General features: G+C 39.2%; 1 protein-coding gene and 1 pseudogene across 2 annotated transcripts in view; one reads left to right on the top strand and one right to left on the bottom strand.

The window, feature by feature from the left end:
* The window catches only part of OTUD7A (OTU deubiquitinase 7A), a 336,988-nt gene that overhangs the window by 77,540 nt on the left and 237,992 nt on the right, over positions 1-21,456 (bottom strand). For both annotated transcript variants that reach the window (XM_089652433.1, XM_089652435.1), the window contains one exon: positions 12,923-13,141. In XM_089652433.1, the coding sequence (XP_089508559.1) occupies positions 12,923-13,141 (219 nt within the window). The remainder of the gene's footprint in view (positions 1-12,922; positions 13,142-21,456) is intronic.
* Positions 20,820-21,104, top strand: LOC149447575 (signal recognition particle RNA; annotated as a pseudogene).

The raw sequence follows: 21,456 nt of genomic DNA, 5'->3' as shown, positions 1-21,456 counted from the left end.
TTTCCACAGTCTGTGTTGATTTGGGGAGCCATGTCATCTGCTGGTGTTGGTCCACTGTGCTTCATTAAGTCCAGAGTCAACGCAGCCGTCTAACAGGAGATTTTGGAGCACTTCATGCTTCCTTCCGCAGACGAGCATTATGGGGATGCTGACTTTATTTTCCAGCAGGACTTGCCACCTGCCCACACTGCCAAAAGCACCAAAACCTGGTTCAATGACCGTGGGATTACTGTGCTTGATTGGCCAGCAAACTCGCCTGACCTGCACCCCATATAAAATCTATGAGTCATTGCCAAGAGAAAGATGAGAGACATTAGACCGAACAATGCAGAAGAGCTGAAGGCCGCTATTGAAGCATCCTGGTCTTCCATAACACCTCAGCAATGCCACAGGCTGATATCTTCCATGCCACGCCGCATTGAGGCAGTAATTGCTGCAAAAGGGGCCCAAACCAAGTACTGAGTACATATGCATTCTTATACTTTTCAGAGATCCAATATTGTTCTATGTACAATCCTTGTTTTATTGATTGCATGTAATATTCTAATTTTCTGAGATTGTGGATTTGGGGTTTGCATGAGCTGTAAGCCATAATCATCACAATTATGACAAATCACGGCTTGAACTATCTTGCTTTGCATGTAATGAGTCTATCTCATATATTAATTTCACCTTTTAAGTTGCATTACTGAAATAAATGAACTTTTGCATGATATTCTAATTTTTCGAGTTTCACCTGTATTATCTGCCATGTGCCTTTTGAGGGATAGAAATAAAAGTTGGAGGTTATCCTGGGAGACTAGTAAACAATCTTTGGGGTAGAAATGTGCATCCAAATTCTCACTGTTCTCTGTAGAGATAATACATATGTTATTGTGATTTTCTACCTCAATAATGCTCATGGGTTGGAATAAAAAGACAATGTTTCACGAGTCTGGTTACTGCCAAATTAATTACTGGACTCTCTCATTACTGTACAGACAGCTGAAGAGAAACGCAGGTGGCATTAGCCTTGGTGTTCATTATTATTTACCTGATTCAGAGCAAAATTATGTCATTGGTAGCTTTATATATACCCAACACTCTGTTTCCTCAATCTATCACACTAGTAATGGTAATTGTGGGTAAGACTCCCCCTCCCTTACCCTGCACCTTCCACAGGGGATTCTAGCCCCACTCAGGTAACTATTTAAAGTGGTTATAAACCCCAGACATGAAATATGAACAAAGCATATCCATCTATAGTGTATGTTTGTCTTAATTCAGAGTACTAAGTGACATTTCTGTCTGTTGCCTCATTCCTCTGCTAGTGGCAGAGTTGAGTTTATCTGACACCAAGAAGAAAAAAACGTGACGCGGAGGGCACAGACTGTGATAGCCTCAAATCTGTTCCTGTGTACTGTGTCCCTTCAATCCAATAAGCTCTCAGCGCTCTCCTCACTGATGTAACTTCAACTCCCCACCCTTTGCTTTTCCATAGCCCAGAGATCCTGTGTAAATTCTGCACTTTGAATGGATATATGGAACAGATGACTGCAGATAAACAGGTACAACATACCGTATGTAGGATGATTTGCTTCATCTCTGTGTATTACCTGAGGCCAGCCACTTCACTGGGTATATGTGAGGGCTTACAACCACTGTAAGTGATCCTTGTAAAGTAGCAAGCAGGGGCGGACTGACCATTTGGAAACTCGGGCACCGCCCGGGGCCCTGGGTCAGTAGGGGGCCCCATGAGATGCCCCAGGTACCTTTTTCATAGGCTTTTTTGAGTTTGGGCAAGGACACAGGGGCCCCATGATCCCCTATTGCCCGGGGGACCCATGAGTTGTCAGTCTGCCCCTGGTAGCAAGGCAATAAGATTTTAGCTGAATTTCCTTATTCTATGACCTTAAAGTGTTACTAAACCCAGGACCCTGCATTCACTATATTTGGTCTCCCAGGACCCTGCATTCACTATATCTGGTCTCCCAGGACCCTGCATTCACTCTATCTGGTCTCCCACAGTACACAAAACATGAAAATGCTATTATTTTAGTAAATATAAACTGCTAAATACCGAATCTCATCAGCAGTTAGAGCAGTCTTGTGACTTCTGTCAGCATTCAGCAGGGCACTGGTTAAAGCTCTAGGAGGATGCAAAACCCCTGACCTTCTGTCTGCACAGTGCTGATTGGCCCTGTGCTGATCACATGCACTCTCCGAAGAAAAAAAAAAAACCTCTCTAGTAATACACACTAAACTGAGCATGTGACCAAGTCTGTCTTATCAGGAGTAAGAGGAGGGGCAGAGAAAACAGGATCAAACGCCCTTTTTACACAATGCAGAGGATTAACCCCTTAGGTTCCACAGTGAGTATAACAAGCATGCCTTACTGCATATACAGACTGATTTTACTGTTGTGGGTTTAGTAACACTTTAACTTACTGACTAACTGGAGTTTATCTGCTGGAAACCGGGCACCTTAAAGACTCACTGGTGAGAACTGCAATGCTTTACATAAAAGGAGATGAAATGGAGAGCAGCTAGTGCTCATCCTTAGGTGTAACAGCCAGGGAATGCTGTCATGTATGGGGACTGCCTCTTGTGCCTTTGGCACTCTGATGTTCAACAAATTTTTATTTTTTGCCAGTTTTGGAAACAAAAGGATCCATTTAATGAATTTCACATTCTGAGTTCAAATATAACAATGAAATTTGTCAATTGGCTCTAGTTTTTCTGTAAACGGAAAGTTTTCTACTATAGGCGTAATGACTACATAATGCACAATAATTATATAGATAGATGTCTTTCCACAAATATAAAGCAAGTGATATTGACTACATAACAAAGCCTAAATGGCATAATATATTGCATAGGATTACCAAGAAAAATTATAGCCATAAGCTAAGTTGAATCATTTTAATACTTAGGATTCTCACTAGTTTTGTCTTCAGTTTGTGTCGGTTTTGCTTCTCTTGGCTTTTCTCTTGTATTCGAGGAAAGGGCTATCTCTTACAACTGTCCAGCAATAGTCAGCAAGCATTGATGGGCTCCATTTACCTTGATATCTTCTTTCCATAGCTGCAATGTCTTGATGGAAGCGCTCTCCGTGTTCATCACTCACTGCTCCACAGTTTGGTGGGAAAAAATCCAGATGCGAATGTAGAAAATGAATTTTTAGAGACATGTTGCAACCCAGATTTCTGTAAGTCTGGATGAGTTTTTCTACCACTTTCTTGTAGTCTGGTGTTTTATTGTTTCCAAGAAAATTTGATGTCACTGATACAAATGCTGTCCAGGCAGCCTTTTCCTTTCCACGCAACAGAGAAAGAAACTCATCATCATGAATAAGTTTACGAATCTGTGGCCCAACAAAGACTCCTTCATTTATTTTTGCAGCACTAAGTGCTGGAAATTTGCTAATCAGGTACTTGAAACCTGCTTTATTCTTGTCCATTGCCTTAACAAATCATCATAATTTTGAATGGCTTACGTCATTAGATGGGTGAATATATCATGGAAACTAGAGCCAATCAACATTTTTTAGGGTCATTTTCGTTTTCAGCACCCCAAAATTATGTAAGATTAGCTAATTTTATGCCCAAAACTTTTTACCTGTTGAACAGTGATATCCTGCCTGCTCCGCCAGAACAGTTATGCACAGTGACAGCCCTCCAAAACTCATAAGTGAAAAGTATATTGGTTTTGAAAGTTTGAAGTCTGCCTTATACCAATTTCCCCATTCTTATAAAAACAAATAAAAAGGTACGCTACAAGGTGTATTCACTGTGTGTGCAAAGCATTCTAGATGTTCTATTAAAAACCCACAAAGTCTGCTTGCTTGATGGCCCCCTGTGACTAATAACTAATACAGACAGTCCCTCTGGCTTAAACTATACCTGTACTGACCTTTACATGTTTGAACTGGCACAAGAATACTAAAAACGTCACTGCAGGACCTTAAAAGTTTGTATAACAAAGCGCCCTGGGAAGCCCTAAATGTAGGGCGTTCTGTTATGCAAACTCTAAATTCATCTAGGCCAGGGGTCTTCAAACTACAGCCCACCAGCCTCATTCGTCCCGGTTAGATATTTTATTTAGCCCATGGCTAGGGTCAGTGGCATATCCTTAGGCTCAGTGCACAGACCGAGGATTGAAATCTATTGGACTCCACTTCTGATACGGTCCCTGATGTAAGGGAAGGCTCTGATAAAGGAGGGGGGCTCTGAAATGATGGGGGACTTCTAATGTGGAAGGGAGACTCTGAAGGAGACCCTGATGTATGGTAGAACTCCAGTAGGGACCATGATGTAAGGGGGTACCCAGATATGTAAGGGGGGGCTTTGAAATGATGAGGGACGTCTGATGTGATAGGGGGACTCTGATTTGAAGACAGTCTTTGATGTGACGCAGAGGCTTTTGATGTGAAGGGGGACTTCTGATATGAAGTTATTTCTTTCATTAAAGTTTTTAGACTCTATTTGTAAAATAAACTATATGGCTTTCATACTGAATATTTTAGAGACCCCAGATGTAGGAAAACAGTTTTTGGCTTTCTTCAACCCTTGTAATTGGTCTAAAAAAGTGATGGTCTAACTTTCTCACTAATAGTGTGGAATAGGGGTGGGGTGAAATGCTGATGTTTTAGATGAAGTGCCTTGAATTTTGCGGTTCCTGGGGCACTTATGCAAGTGCCTGCAGCAACACCATGGTGCCAAATAAATATATAAATTAGTGCTGCGCTACTCACTCAAAACAAATGTATCCACACTTCAATGCGGTGAAAAGTGAATAAATCAAATCCCAAAGAACCTCCTAATCTTCATAACAACCAAGTATAATCATATTTGTGATAAGTGTAAACGTAAAAAACTTAAGATCATATAAATAATATACTGTCATATAATTCAGTAAACGCCCGGTTGAGCGCCACCCTAAACGGTGACACTAATGAATATATGATGTGAATAAAATAAAGTGCACATGTATGAACATAATAATTTTCAAAACACAAAATGCATAAAATAATTCTTAGTAAACACCCAGCTGAGCACCTCACCACAACCAAGTGATATTAATAAATGGGTATAGTGAGTGTAATAAATAAATTCCCAGTTTATAGAAGGCTATTTCGCCCTCAGAAAAAAAAAATACTCATGCATACTTTTTATAAAACATAATAGTTTTATTACAAAATATTAAAACCCAGAATTGCCATCTGCAACAGGAAGTGAGGTCACCACGCTTCAGTCCTATGCGTTGCATCACGAAGCATGCGACTTCTTCAGGGATAGGAAGCTGGTGACAGATGCCTCACTTATATGGGCAACAAACATGGGCAAAATGTAAATCGAGGCTTGGTGGCCATTTTGTTGTAGATGAACAAGAACGGAATACAGATGACCTTAGTGTGTAAGTCCATTAAAATCATATAGATGATTCAATTCATGTAAACAATAAAACAATTAATAATATAAGTCAGCACTCAGTGGCCATTTTGATGTGGACCACCTAAATGAAGGCTTGGTGGCCATCTTGTTGTGGATCAGCTAATTTATTATAGACTAGCCAATTAAAAATTCCTGGCCATTTTACTATAAACTGGCTATAAAGATGAAACATAAAACCGGCCACTCCATAATGATATACAATATAATAAAATGACCAATTAAAATAAAATGTAAAATATAAATATACCATAAAAAATAGTGAGTGATCTCCCCTGCCTAAACCTCACTATAAATGTACAAATACAAATGGCTAATTCATACATTCAACACGTACAATTCCCAAAACCTGAAGTAAAATCAACCCAATAAATTAATATGATTATGGATTCCTAAAATATCTACAGAATCCAACCCCCCTAGTGGTGTATAACGAATCTACACAAGAAACATATCTTACTAAAAATGAAACCAACTCATACTAACAGCTCCCTATCCACTAAAAAGTCACTAAAAAAACAATTCAAGTCAAATTCAATATTTTGCCCAAAGCTGTTATCGCAATGACCCAAAACATACCACCATGGCAACAAAGAAGTGGCTCAAGACCTTAATCCTACAGAAAATTTATGTCGGGAGCTGAAACTTCGGGTTGCCAAGCAACAGTCAACAAACCTTAAGGATTTAGCGAAAATCTGTAAAGAGTGGACCAAAATCCCTCCTGAGATGTGTACAAACCTGGTAACCAACTACAAGAAACGTCCATTTGTAATCAAGCTAAAATTGGATTCTGGTGTCACTTGTGGAACAGGAGCCATCTTAGTGACGTAATTTCCGGAGACGTGGAGCGCACTGTGTTGACTTCCGGTATCGGCGCTATTTTAACGGCGTCATATCCAGTCCGAAGTCATGATAAAGAAGACTGGAAAAACTCCATAGGAGCACAGACAAATGTATACATCAAGGAAAATAATGCATACACATATTTAATTATATATAAAGGGTATAAAAAAAAAGTGGCAAAAAACAAATTTTAAGTAAAAAGTAAGGAATGATAAAATGATACTGAATAAAAATTATATATATAAGATGAAGATGTAATGATTATATGGGAAGGAGATATGAAAAGTTTGGAATCATATCTGAATAGTTTGAATTGTAATGATAAGAACAATTGTTTCACGTGCGAATTTGATGATAACAGGATTAATTTTCTGTATCTGGAGATCCACAGACAGGAAGGAAGACTGATTACCAAGACTTATTTTAAAACTGTTGATAGGAACGGATATATTCCTTCTGATAGTTGACGCTATCCACCATGGCTTCTGGTTATACGTAAGGGTCAATTTATTCAATTAAGGCGTTATTGTACGAACAAAAATTACTACTATTTTTAAGTCAAACTGACTGGCCAGCGTTTCATCAATAAAGGATATCATCCAGGATGTATTGAAGAAAGAATTGAGGAAGTGGGAGAATTAGACCGGAAAAAAACTGATTGAAGATAGTCATAAATATGATGAGTTGTGGGCCAAGTAGCAATTATTCTAGATTTTAATACTCAGCATAAAAAGATTGAAAAAATCTTCAAGAAATACTGGCCAATATTACGATCAGATAGACAGCTGAAAGCAGTATTAATGACGCACCCGAAATGTACATACAGGAGAGCTCCAACCTTAAGAGATAGAATAGGTGAGCATGTGGTAGATCCCCCCAGAATGAAACAAGTTGCTGTTTTCAATAAAAATGGCTTCTTTATTTATAGGCATTGCTATGTCTGCGTAGGGAGCAAAGGATTATATACGTAGAGAGGAACATTTATTTCACACACTATAGGATCTGAGTATAAATTTAGAAATTGTAACATTTGTAGAACTGAGGGAGTGGTTTATGCCCTTCAGTGTGCCTGTGGTCTTCAATATATTGGAAGAATGAAGAAACTGCTTTGGAACAAACTGAGAGAGCATATGAAAAATTTCAAAAAGGGCTTTCCTAATCACAGCGTTTCTAAACATTTTGCTGCATGCCACGATAAAGATCTCATCTCTTTCATTTTCTGGGGTACTGAGAAATACCACCCTCATTGGAGAGGGAGCAATAAGATTCGTGCTTTGAGCAAGACCAAATCAAGATGGTTTTTTAATATGCAAACGATGGCACCTTTGGGACACAGTATTGAATCTGACTTGAATTATTATATTATTGACTTTCGAAGTGCATAGGAGGTGTTAGCATGAGTTGGTTTTATTTTTAGTAGGATAGGTTTCTTGTGTAGTTTTACTCCACTAGGGGGGTCAGATTCTGTAGGTATTTTAGGTGTCCATAATCATTTTCTTTTATGGAGTTTATTTTACTTCAGGTTTCCTGCATTGGGAATTGTATGCGTTGAATGTATACATTAGCCATTTGTATTTGTACATTTATGGTGAGGTTAAGGCAGGGGAGATCACTCACTATTTTTTTTATATTATAGCCATTTTTACATGGCAGTCTTTTTATTTAATTTTATTTTAGTTGGTCTTTTATTATATTTAATATAATTTTGGAGTGGCCAGTTTTAGATTTCATCTTTACAGCCAGTCTATAACAAAATGGTCGCTGATTTTTTATTTGGCTGGTTTATAATAAAATAGCTGATCCACAAAAAGATGGCCACTAAGCCTTCATTTAGGTGGTCCACATCAAAATGGCCACAGAGTGACGACTTTTAATAGATCGTTTTATTGTTTACATAATTGAATCATCTATATATGATTTTAGTGGACTTATATACTAAAGTCATATGTATACCGTGCTTGTCGGTCTACAACAAAATGGCTGCCATGCTTTGATTTACATTTTGACCGTGTTTGTTGCCCATATAAATGTGTCATCTGTCACCAGCTTCCTATCCCTGACTCATGATGAAACGCGTAGCACAGAAGCGTGGTGGTGCTGTTCTGGTTGCAGACAGCTGCCGCCATCTTGCTACACCCACCCAAAGTTTATTGCTGTACATGCTTGCATGGTCTGTGAACACAATTGTAATACGTGACTAGCTTTTAGTTGCAATTTTATTAATTAAAAGTTTTTTACCACACTCTAAAATGTCCTCTGTTCCTTATGTTTTGAGCATTGGGCCATTAGAGGGAGACTACAAGGAATCCAGGTGGAGACACCTAAAAAATCTACCTGGAGATTCATCTGATAAGAGCATATGTGACCTATACAGTCTATAGGTCAACCAATAAAGTGAGTGTGCATGCTGAAAGGTTGAGGAACACGAGTGTTGATTGCCATAAAGCAGAAGGTCACTGTGGAATTTATATAAAGATCATAAGATTTTGGTGTACAGACTGTTTGAACTTTATTATCTTGAATATATACTGGGACTTTATTTATTGCTCTTACAATACCAATTTATTAATGTCACTTAGTAGTTGTCAGGTGCTCAGCTGGGTGTTAAGAATTATTAAGAATTATTTTATTTTTTGAAAATTATTTTCATACATGTGCACTTTGTTTTATTCATATCATAAATTCATTAGTGTCACCATTTACAGTGGCTCTCAGCTGGCTGTTTACTAAATTAAATTACAATATATTATTTATTTGATTAAGTTTTTTACTTTTACTCATCACTAATATGATTATGCATGGTTGTTATGAAGATTAGGAGGTTATTTGGGATTTGATTTATTTACTTTTTACCTGTATTAAGAGTTTGAGTATATTTGTTTTGAGTGAGTAGCGCAGCACTAATTTATATATTTCTTTGACTGCTTTTGTGGGAACACATTAGGGTGTTTGCAGTAGCTCGCAATTATTTTCTTAGTGGGTGGTAGCGCATGGAGACTCATTCTCCTTAGTTTCTCTAACACCATGGTGCCACTTTAAGACCAGTACTGACACTCTTTTCCTCCACTAGTAAACAGGATTAGGGATGTGTCCCTTCTGTATGTAGTATGTAGTCCAATCCTCCTTTTGTAACAGTTTTAGGCTGATCTCTAGTTAACAGTTTTTAGTTGGGCACCTCTTGCCTCCTCTGCCAAACTAGTGAGCACTTCTGATCCCATGATGCTGCCCCTCTCCAACATAAATACTGTGTATACACAGTTTTATTTTTATCATCAGATTTTCAATCATGTATGGATGTAAAGTGAGCCTGTGGGCAGAAGAAACCAAGCATGCTAGGAGATATAGCAGACAGTTGACAGTATGACAAGCTTTCAAGTACATACTTTTTGGTTTAGGATTTGTTCCTCCAGTTGCACCTGAAGCCTTCCCAGAGCACCTTTGCCAATAAACTTTTCCAAAGTGAATGTCTGCCTAGCCATAGGCAACCCCCAATGTGGGAAAGATCTGGCCTGGCAAAAGAATGCCTAGGCATTCAGCATTGGAAGTTGGCAAGGGAAGGGCTATTCCTACCAAAATGTAGTATAGCACAAACATTTCTGGTGGGTGATAAAACAAAAAGTACTGTTGGCAGGTCTTGCTGTCAGCTGTCTGATAATTTGTTCAGTTAACTTTCCCACAGGTTCACATGAAGTTAATTTCACATTTTTTCATAGGAATCAGATCATTTATTAATTGGCATACATGTTCTTTTTAATGAATGCGCTCAATACACCAAAACATAAACACTTCAGTTTCGCATATCCATACACTCACTTTTTCCCTTTCATATGTAATTCTTCCAATTAATGAACAGGCGTACTTTTGTAAGTCTTGGTGTCCCTAGTGGTGTTGGTGATATAACTGTTTACATACGTCCTTGAAATATAAAAATGTGCCTAGTTGGGGCATCCAATTAAAGAAGAAATCTCGATATATGAAATGTAGTGGGACGCCGGAAGGTTAACTAAACTAGGTCAGGCATAAAAGAGCCAGTTTTCTAGAGGTTAGCCGTGCATGTGTACTGGGTCATTCTCTTCTCACTTCTCTGAACAGAGAGACAAGTAAATGTTGTCACAGGCGTAGAAAACAAAAGTTCCCATGTGGAAACAATGCTATAACAAGATGTTTGGATGTTTAATTTCCAAGTAGCTATTCAGCTCATTGCATTCACATTATTATAGCTTTTTTTAACTGTAAATGCTCTGAAATGTTCACTTTCTGGTATTTGTTCTGCAAACTTTAAATGCTGCAGTTTTTTTTCTATCTCTGGAAACTAGACATCGTGGTGCATACCTAATGGTAAAATTTTATCAGCCTCAATATACTATATACAAGCCATTCTGTATTTATAGAATGTACTTTCAGATGTACTTTAACTTACTATGCAACTTCCCCCCCCCAAAAAAAACCATCAAATAAAACAAATTATTCCCCCTCAATATTTCATATTCATCTATGTAGTGAATAATACATATTGTAATATGGGAAGCCTGGGATCACCAGCCAGCTGCCTGTAAACGTAAACAGACTATTTTTATTTCAAACTGAGCAAACAAAACAGTTTTCTTCAGCAAAGTAAATGTAAACAGTCCATATTCTGGTATATTGAAAAAAATACAGTGGCTCACCACCAGTATACCAGTCCCACACCTGAGTTTTAGGCTCCCCTCCACTTTACAGTACAAGAAAGGTCACAGGAGCTCAGCAAACAATGTCTTAGTCGCAAGACATTTCATGCCTTTCTCTCAGCTGTGAACTGCTCCACTCCACCTCACAGACAGGTGCTGACTCCTTCTTTTTCCATTTCAGCCCTCCCTCACAGACAAATGCTTTCAGGACCAAAGTCCTTGTAATCAGGGTTGGAGGCACTTTCCCACCCAAAGTCTCTCCTAGTCTTTGAATTTCAGACCTTACCAATCCTGAGACAACTCCAGGAACCCCTCATCCTGCATGGGAGATAACCCGAGTACTCAAAAATGTCTCTTATCATGCCCCTTGAAGGGACCACAACTCAAAAAAATGGAGAATTATAGCTCCCTTCCAGTACAATATAAAAGTCAAGAGATGTGTGGCACGTCATCAGTAATATTGAGTTTTGGGTGTTCCTGCTCATCCTCGGGCTTTCTACACTTCGTGTTGTATTCTTCTATGTATAATAATCAAAAATCCAAACAGGGAAAGTGGGACCCCCCCATAATAACCATAGCAGGTGTAAAGACCCAGGAACCTCATCAAAGTGATCTTACCAAACAAATTCCCCAAAAGATGAGATTTGTCACCAAAAGATGCAATATTGCAAATAGGTTAGATGTCATTTTACCTCAAGCAACAGTATTTGCAGATTATCAGGTTAAGCAAGGAGCTCAAGGAAGAGAAAGTTCTCGGAGGTTCTGCTACAAACATAATACTATGCCATGGTTGCAAAATAGAGAAATACCATTTTTTCAAAGGTAAAGTATACTGTATTTTCAGTAAGGTTATAATCTTAAATTTTTACTCTTTTTGCATTGTTTGTAATTTTCCCATGTTGTTTTCACATTTTTACATGCTTGGTCTTGCATATTTTTGTTAATGTATTTAAAGAGGAATTTCCAGTTTTTTTTTCTTTTTTTATTTGTCAGCTGCAAATGCTGTAGCTGCTTAAAAAAAAAAAAAATTAGAGTCCAGTGCTGTTTTTGAGCAACCTGTTCTTCTTACTGATGCGTGTGCTCATAGGTGCCATCTTGGATATGGGAGTCGGCTGTGGCTTCCGGAGAACCACAGCTGGCTCCCCACTGCGCATGTATGAGCACTGCTCTGTGAATAGTCCTGAAGTCTCCTGGGATGCTGTGGGAGGGGAGTGGGTGGGGCAAGGGATGAATGTTGTGGAAGTGGGAGCAGGTAACAATAAAAATCGATACAAATAATGAACGAATTTTGAGCGGAATTCTGCTTTAATGTAAATTTTTAGCTCAGCCACAAGTGACAGAATAGATTAGTCACTGCCTAATAGTAGTAGAACTCACAAAAAAAATAATTTTAAGAATATTCATTCAATTTTCTAGAAGTGAATGTGACGTGCGGGTGAGTGCAGGTGCAGATCCCCAAATGCATACGTTTTGGGACCCGCACCCATACTCACCGACATGTCATATTAGGACACAGTGGCTGTGTCTGCGCAGCCATGTTTCCCAATAGAAATGAATGGGATGCCAGCACAGGGGATGCACGCAACACGTGTGCATCCCTATGCCAGGTAAACCTGCACAGGGCCCACAGTAAAGCACCCCGTGTGAACAAGTCCTTACACAGTGCTTTACATACTGTACATTTACATTAATGAAAAAAACATATATTCGTTTTAAGACCAAAACACAAGTACTATGTCTGTGATAAAATAAACAATGTCTGTTTTCCTGTCCTAAAATATTTAATCTTGAAACAAAATGAATTAATTAAAAAAAGCACATTATCAAAACGAGAGAAAGATGGGGTTTTCTTTGCAAAAAGCAGCAATATAAAAATATTAAACAAAGTAGATTATATTTCACACTTGTGCATATAAAATATATAAATACTATATAAAATAAAAAAGCTGAATACTTCGACAATGGATGAAACATATTGCTTACCTGCCTGTTCCAAAGCCACCATTGTGGACTGTTCAATTAAATCTCTTTCTATGAAGACTCTGAAGTCCTCGCTGTAAACACTGAGGTCTGGTAGTTGGAATGTATAAATGGGCATCTCTAGGGGAAAGGGATCACTGCTGCATTCATTGGCCACATGCAGGCGAGCCAGAGACACAATGGCTGAGCTGGCATGTGATATGCCTCTCGAAAGTCTTTTTTCTACATGCAGGAAACATAAAAGGAAAAATACAGAACTCATTAAAGCTCCACTCCACTAATAACAAAAATATATTGCCTGCACTTAATTTAAATAAAAAAGATGCAGCTTTCACCGCAATCATCAGTTTCAATTGGTGTCCATTCATTGACTGGATAGAGCTTCTCTTTCGGGTTGAATTATACCCAGCATCATTCAACCCACTTCCTGTAAGCCCATGGTAATGCTGCAAAGAATGATACTTACATGTCATTACGCAAGTGCAGCTTTGTGCAGGAATAATGACCATTCACTGACACCACTGGAGAAGAAGACCAAGAAGGACTCGTAATGTCATATGACTCTGGATTTAAAGGGGAACTAAACTCTATCTGAGCACCACAAACAGAAAAAGCTACCGTATTTATTTCTTTTTTTAATATTCAAAGCAAACTCACTCATCTGACTATGTCTCCATGCTTTATTTTGTTGAGAAATCACTTTGAATAACACCCTCCTAGCATTTCTAACCATGGCCATCTAGATTTAAGGGTAGATGATGTAGCATTTACTTTCTGCAATCCATATACATTAGCTCAGGCATGCAGGCAGAAGGGTGTACTTAGCTGATAAAGCCCCTCCTCCCCTCCTTCAGATGAAATAATATTGTCCATGAAGACTTCAGGGATGTATGACATCATTTTGGCCTAGGCCAGAAACCAGGAAGCAACTGAAAAAATGCAAAATTAAAAAAAAATTAAAACAAGTAAATATGATATATCTTCCTATCTATTCGCTAATGCTAGCAGCATAATGATTACAAATAGTTAATGTTGATTGAGAGAGTTTAGCTCCGCTTTAAGATCTACATAAAATGATTAATAATAAAAAAAAGTGTGAGGAGGAAAATGAGGGGGTGGATTTGATCTTAAGTTCTGATTTTTTTTAGTGTATTTTTTTCTTGAATTCCCTCTAAAATTAATTGAGTGCCAAAAATGTGTGTTGACACAAAAATAAATGCAGATTAATGTGAAAAAGCACACATAACTGCTGCAATAATGTACACTGATAGCATGTTTTTTACTGCGTGTGCATAAAGGAGAATGCGACAGTCAAAACAATGAAATCACTCACTCACACTGCTATGCTTTACAGTGGAACTTCACTCTCTCAGTCAACACTGATTATTTGTAATCCTTATGCTACTACAATTGGTATAGAGATAGGAAGGTATATTATACTTGTTCTTACTTTTTTTTTTTTTTTTTTTTTTTTACACTTCTTCAGTTACTTTTTGCCTAGACAAATGATGTCATACATCCCATAAGTCTTCTAAGTCTTCTGGAGGGGAGGAGGGGCTTTCTCAACTAAGCACACCCTCCTGCCTGCATGACTGAGCTAAGGGCAGATGGATTCCAGGAATTAAATACTACATTAATCGATCAGCCCTTACTCAAGGTGGCCGTGCCCAGAAATGCTAAGGAGCAGTGGTGCCAATCTCCCGCAGAACATAGAAAATGTACTGATGGAACACATTTTTGTTTGCTGACAACCTGAAAAATAACATTAAAAACTAAGACAATCAATATTTAAACAGTATAAACACAATATGGAAATACTGACAATACCCATAACAAGCAATTTGACAGGTTTACACTTACAAAAGTTAACACAGTAAGACAAATTGTCAGCCTCTGATATTTACAGACAGTTGTAAAAATCACTGTTTTTTACAAATTGTCCGTAAATTTAATGATGGTTGGCAACCCTGCTAGGAGGGTGTTTTTCAAAGAGATTTCTCACCAAAATAAAGCATGGAGACATGGATGGATGGATGGGGGGGGGGGGGGTTCTTTGAATGTTAAAAATGAAGTAGCATTTTTGGTTTGTGGTGTTTAGATGCAGTGCAGTTCCACTTTACTATACATGCATGTACAATGCACATGTACTGTGTTCTACACATGGTATCATTCATTCTTGCAGATGTGTTTGCGGGAAACTGTACAAAAAAGTGGATTTTTTTTGTTTACAAAGCAAACTCTTTAAAAATTCATAGATGAAATCCTCGCCATTGGAACTCTCCACTTACTTTGGCAATGGTTTAGGATGCTTCAAAATGTATGCTTCAACTGCACTAATAAAGTGGTTCTAAAGGCTGAAGGTTTTTTTTTTTACCTTCATGCATTCTTTGCATGCTCCCCCCCAGCCCCCACTAATATTTTCCTGAGCCAGATCTCGATCCAGCGATGTGCATTAGAGTGGAGGCTCTCTCGGCTCTCTCCCTTCTCACTGGCTCAGAGACAGCAGTGGAAGGCCAGAAGCCAGTGAGGAGGCAGCGGGGCCCGGGAGCAAGCACATACGAGTGTCCCAGAGCAAGGGACTTGCTATGGGGGCACTCGGTAGGGAGGAGGAGCCAGGAGTGTCAGTGGGAGACCTAAGAAGAGGAGGAACAGGGCTGCTCTAAGCAAAACCATTAAACAGAGCAGGTAAATATGACATGTTAATTTTTTTTTTAAATGTACCTTTAGGATCACTTTAATGCATTTCATATACTTTTGTGATGCGATCTACATTATTCAGTGTAAAAACCATGAAAATATATTTTTCAGCTGTTCTAAAGTGGCTACAAAAGAGCTATTTATCCCTGTATACCCAGGTGGTGGTGGGTGGAGTCTTCTTCTGGGGCAGAGCATCCTTGTGCTGGAATATGGATGTGGCAGCCTGCTACATCACCATACCATGGAATTTTTGTAAATCAGTGGGTTTGAGAAAGGGGTGGGATAGTGGGTGGAGCTAATAGCAGCACACACAGCTAAAGCACCAAGCCCCGTGCCTGTGAAAATCCTGCACCATAAAATCCAGCAAGTTCCCAGGTATGTACATCACAGGTTGACTTGGGAACTGCAGTTGCACACCATTCGTCTGTTTCTTCTGAGAGTAGAACAGAGAATGCCTGTCAACACTACAACATGTCTGAACCTGTACATAGTATTGACAGTACAGGGCGGGAAGCAGGAGCAGAAGGAAAAACACTGGCCAGATATTCAGGTACAGTGGGGATCGAAAGTTTGGGCACCCCAGCTAAAAAGTTGTATTAATGTGCATAAAAAAGCCAAGGAAAGATGGAAAAATCTCCAAAAGGCATCAAATTACAGATTAGACATTCTTATAATATGTCAACAAAAGTTAGATTTTATTTCCATCATTTACACTTTCAAAATAACAGAAAACAAAAAAATGGCGTCTGCAAAAGTTTGGGCACCCTGCAGAATTTATAGCATGCACTGCCCCCTTTGCAAAGCTGAGACCTGCCAGTGTCATGGATTGTTCTCAATCATCATCTGGGAAGACCAGGTGATGTCAATCTCAATGTCAATGCCCAGACTCATCTGACCTTGCCGCAACAATCAGCACCATGGGTTCTTCTAAGCAGTTGTCTAGAAAACTGAAACTGAAAATAGTTGACGTTCACAAAGCTGGAGAAAGCTATAAGAAGATAGCAAAGCGTTTTCAGATGTCAATATCCTCTGTTCGGAATGTAATTAAGAAATGGCAGTCATCAGGAACAGTGGAAGTTAAGGCAAGATCTGGAAGACCAAGAAAAATATCAGACAGAACAGCTCGCAGGATTGTGAGAAAAACAATTCAAAACCCACGTTTGACTGCACGATCCCTCCAGAAAGATGGAGTAGACTGGAGTTGTGGTACACTATTCCACTATAAAGAGATACTTGTACAAATATGGTCTTCATGGAAGAGTCATCAGAAGAAAACCTCTTCTACGTCCTCACCACAAAAATCATCGTTTGAACTTTGCAAATGAACATATAGACAAGCCTAATGCATTTTGGAAACAAGTTCTGTGGACCGATGAGGTCCACAAATTTTTGGCCGGAATGAGCAAAGGTACGTTTGGAGAAGAAGGGGCACAGAATTTAATGAAAAGAATCTCTGTCCAACTGTTAAGCATGGGGTTGGATCAATCATACTTTTTGGTTGTGTTGCAGCCAGTGGCACAGGGAACATCTCACGAGTAGAAGGAAAAATGAATTCAATAAAATTTCAGCAAATTTTGGATGGTAACTTGATGCCATCTGTGAAAAAGCTGAAGTTAAAGAGAGGATGGCTTCTACAAATGGATAATGATCCTAAAACACACCTCGAAATCCACGGGGGATTACATCAAGAAGCGTAAACTGAAGGTTTTGCCATGGCCTTCACAATCTCCTGACCTCAATATAATTGAAAATCTATGGATAGACCTTAAAAGAGCAGTGCGTGACAGACAGCCCAGAAATCTCAAAGAACTGGAAGACTTTTGTAAGGAAGAATGGGCAAAGATACCTCAAACAAGAATTGAAAGACTCTTGGCTGGCTACAAAAAGCATTTACAAGCTGTGATACTTGCCAAAGGGGGCAGTACAAGATATTAACTCTGCAGGGTGCCCAAACTTTTGCAGACGCCATTTTTTTGTTTTCTGTTATTTTGAAAGTGTAAATGATGGAAATAAAATCTAACTTTTGTTGACATATTATAAGAATGTCTAATCTGTAATTTGATGCCTTTTGGAGATTTTTCCATCTTTCCTTGGCTTCTTTATGCACATTAATACAAATTTTTAGCTGGGGTGCCCAAACTTTCGATCCTCACTGTATTTGTGCATCTTAAAGCAAAAAAAAAAAAATGCCATAGAAAGGAATGAAAACAGTTTATCAATCAATACATTACATTTTATTTTTCACAAAGACATACCATATTTTTCGCCGTATAAGACGCACCTGACCATAAGACGCACCTAGGTTTTAGAGGCAGAAAACAGGAAAAAAAAATTCTGAACTAATGGACTGCAGACACAGTACAGGAGATGGCAAGAGACTGCGGACAGCACAGGGATGACCAGAGACTGCGGACAGCACAGGGATGACCAGAGACTGCGGACAGCACAGGGATGACCAGAGACTGCGGACAGCACAGGGATGACCAGAGACTGCGGACAGCACAGGGATGACCAGAGACTGCGGACAGTACAGATGACTGCTGACCTTTGGGGAGGTGGGGAGCGGGTACCTGAATTTGACAGGTACCCGCTCTTACTTTCGCAGAGTTTTTGTTTGATCTTACCTGTTCCTCGATCCAGCCGCGCGCTGTCTTCCCGGCTTCTGTAATGGCGCTCGGCATGACAGCCGGGTGCCCAGTGCGCATGAGTGAGAAGGCGGCTTCTGGGATCTGTCATGTGTCCCAGGTACCGCCTTACCATTCACAAAAAGCACCGCTTCTTGCGCATGCGCACTTGGCACCCGGCTGTCATGCCCAGTGCCCACACTACAGAAGCCGGAAGACAGCGCGCCGCTGGATAGAGGAACAGGTAAGGTCCCGCTGCAGAGCTGAGCGTCCGGCCCGGTATTCTGACACGGCCGCGGTGGAAATACTGGACCGGCCGCTCCATATTCGCCTTATAAGACGCACTGACATTTCCCCCCCAGTTTTGGGGAAGAAAAAGTGCGTCTTATACGGCGAAAAATACGGTACAACTGAAATCATATGAAATGGTTGAATGAGCTATAAGTGACATCAAGATTTTGCATCTAACCCTTACAAAGACCATGTAAAAAATAGGTGGAACATAAAGGGAAAGTACAATTGCCATAGGTCAGTTTTTCTAATACATTTTAATCTGCTGTTTTAGAAATAAACACTGAATATATGACAAGGACTGCCAGCTTCTTGTCTGAAGGCTTGATGAGGGATAGGTAACTTTTGATGTGTAATTCACTTATGTGTTTAAAATTGCAGTTTGAGCTACTGAGTTCAATAAATAAAAAATCCAGGGAGATCCTTAAAACGACAGCTTTCTATGGCACAAATCACTATGAAGTACAGTAATACCTCGGTTTAAGAATTTAATTCGTTCTGCAGGACTTTTCTTATAGCGAAAAATTCTTAAACTGAAACGCTACTTCCCGTAGGAAAGCATTGAAAACCAATTAATCTGTTCCGGAGATCAGACAAAAGTAAACACTAATACATACCGCATGAGTTATTTTATCAAGTCATGCGGCATTTTAGTAGTGACAACCATGTGTTAATATTTCAACTGTCAGCGAGGTTCCCCACTGACAGCTGAATGTAAAAGAATTGCCGGCACTTAAAAAAATAATTTAAAAAACTGAGTGGGGTCCCCCTTCCCATCCATACCAAGCCCTTCGTGTCTGGTATGGATTTTGAGGGGAACTCCCACGCCAAAATGTAAAACAAAATGACGTGGGGGTCCTCCCCAAAATCCATACCAGACCCTTTTCAGAGCATGTAGCCTGGCAGGTCAGGAAAGGGGGGGGGGGGCAAACAATGTTTCTTTTTAGTTTCCTAAAAGAAACAACATTTCCGTTAACTTTGGGGAAAGTGACAGCTAATTCTGTGAGCTATAGTGAAGAAAAAAAAAAGAGCCAGCAATTGCATTTAAAAATCAGCACTGACATACACTTCGTATTGCAAAAAAAATTCATACAAAATTTGTAAACCGAGGCATTATTTTCAGTGGATTTTCATTTGTAAACCAAAAATTACTTTAACCAAGGCGTTCTTAAACCGAGGTATTTCTATAACCTATAGTTTAAAAAGTCCACTATAAAATCAGCAGTCATGTTTTTGGATGGCTTGTAGCTCCTCTTAGCTCAGAGAAGGGGTAAATCCTCTGAAATACGATACTAGAAAAAGGAAAAATACAGAGGGCGCATCTAAGTGTATGTGTTTATTAAACAACAGGTTAAAAAAATCATATGCACTCACATGAAATTGAAAAAGGTAAGGCACATCATCCTAGCATAATACCTTATTCTGCTGCATGTGAGTGCATATGCTTTTTAGCCCATTGTATAATAAACTTCTACACTTAGATGGTCATGTCCTCTGTATCTTTCCTCTTTTCTACAGCCTTAAAACATACTTATCAATCAAAAGACCAGTTCACCCACCACCCTGACAGATATTGCTCTGTTTTTTCCAAAATCATTTAAACAAAGTGCTAGAAAACAAAGAACAGAATGCATTGGATTGCACAATATATCATCAGTACATACCAGCAAATATAACAAAGAATAGAATGCATTGGATTGCACAATATATCACCAGTACATACCAACAAATATTTCTAGATGACCTACAATAAAAATCAAGATGCACTTACAAACATCAATGCACAATGTGCCTGTAAAAAGTCCATAGGAGTTTCCTCCTACAGGAAAGTCTTATGGATTTGTTACTGTACAAATTGCACATTTATAAGGGGATTTTGATTTATTTTTATTCCCCACAATCTGGTAAAAAAAAATGTATTAATATACAAGCTTCATATGGACCTGAAAAATAACAAAAAACTATAGCTGAAATACTTTTTTGTGGGCCTTGAGCATAATAAATAAAGAAAATATGCACAAAACTGCAATGTGTTCCTTTTAATGATACGTTTGCAAGACTTCACTACTGTCGGGTTGGGTGTAACTGATATATGTAAGATGTAGTGCTGAGCTCCACTCTTGCAAAATATCTTAAAAATTTTAGAACTTAAAAACAAGCAAAATCCACCCCCTACCCCTGATTGCTTTGCAGCATTGGGCTTCCTTCAGGCTCTCTTTAATGTGTATTTAAATGTATATTGAAATATCTTGGGTAACACAATCATATTAAAAGTATAAAAGAAACTCGACGCAGTGGCATGCATCTGTAATCCCAGCTACTCAGGAGCCTGAGGCTGTAGGATTGCTTGAGTCCAGGAGTTCTGGTCTACCCTGCGCTATGTTGATCCTGTGTCCGCACTACGTTCGGTATCAATATGGTGGCCCTAGGTAGGGGAGCCAGGGGCCACCAGGTTGTCCTAAGGAGGGGTGAACCGGCCCAGGTAAAAACCCCTGTCCTGATCAGTAGTGGGGTTGCGCCTGTGAATAGCCAGTGTAGAGCAGCCTGTACAATACAGTGAGACACAGTCTCTAAAAAAAAAATAATAATAATAACAAAAAATGCATAAGAGATGCCTGTCAGGATGGAAAAATGGAAACTGTCAGTGCCATCCTGTTTTAGATGTCATCTCCTAGATTGTAAGCTCCAAGGAGCAGGGCCCTCCTATCCCTCTTGTATTGAACTGTATTGTTGCTGTATTGTCTCCCGTTATATTGTAAAGCGCTGAGCAAACTGTTGGCGCTATATAAATCCTGTATATTTTTTAATAATCTGGTTTTTCATATCCTTACTTCACAACTTAGTGATCCGCGGGCTTGGAACAACCATGCAGCCATAGAAGTTGGAACACCTGACCGGCACATAAAGTGATTTAGCATTAAATAA

This window comes from Staurois parvus, unplaced genomic scaffold, assembly GCF_062004578.1.
Source record: "Staurois parvus isolate SC_StPar_1 unplaced genomic scaffold, SC_StPar_1.0 ptg000682l, whole genome shotgun sequence".
NCBI lineage: Eukaryota > Metazoa > Chordata > Amphibia > Anura > Ranidae > Staurois > Staurois parvus.
The sequence above is the reverse complement of the archived record's forward strand: the minus strand, read 5'-3'. Positions and strand labels throughout refer to the sequence as shown.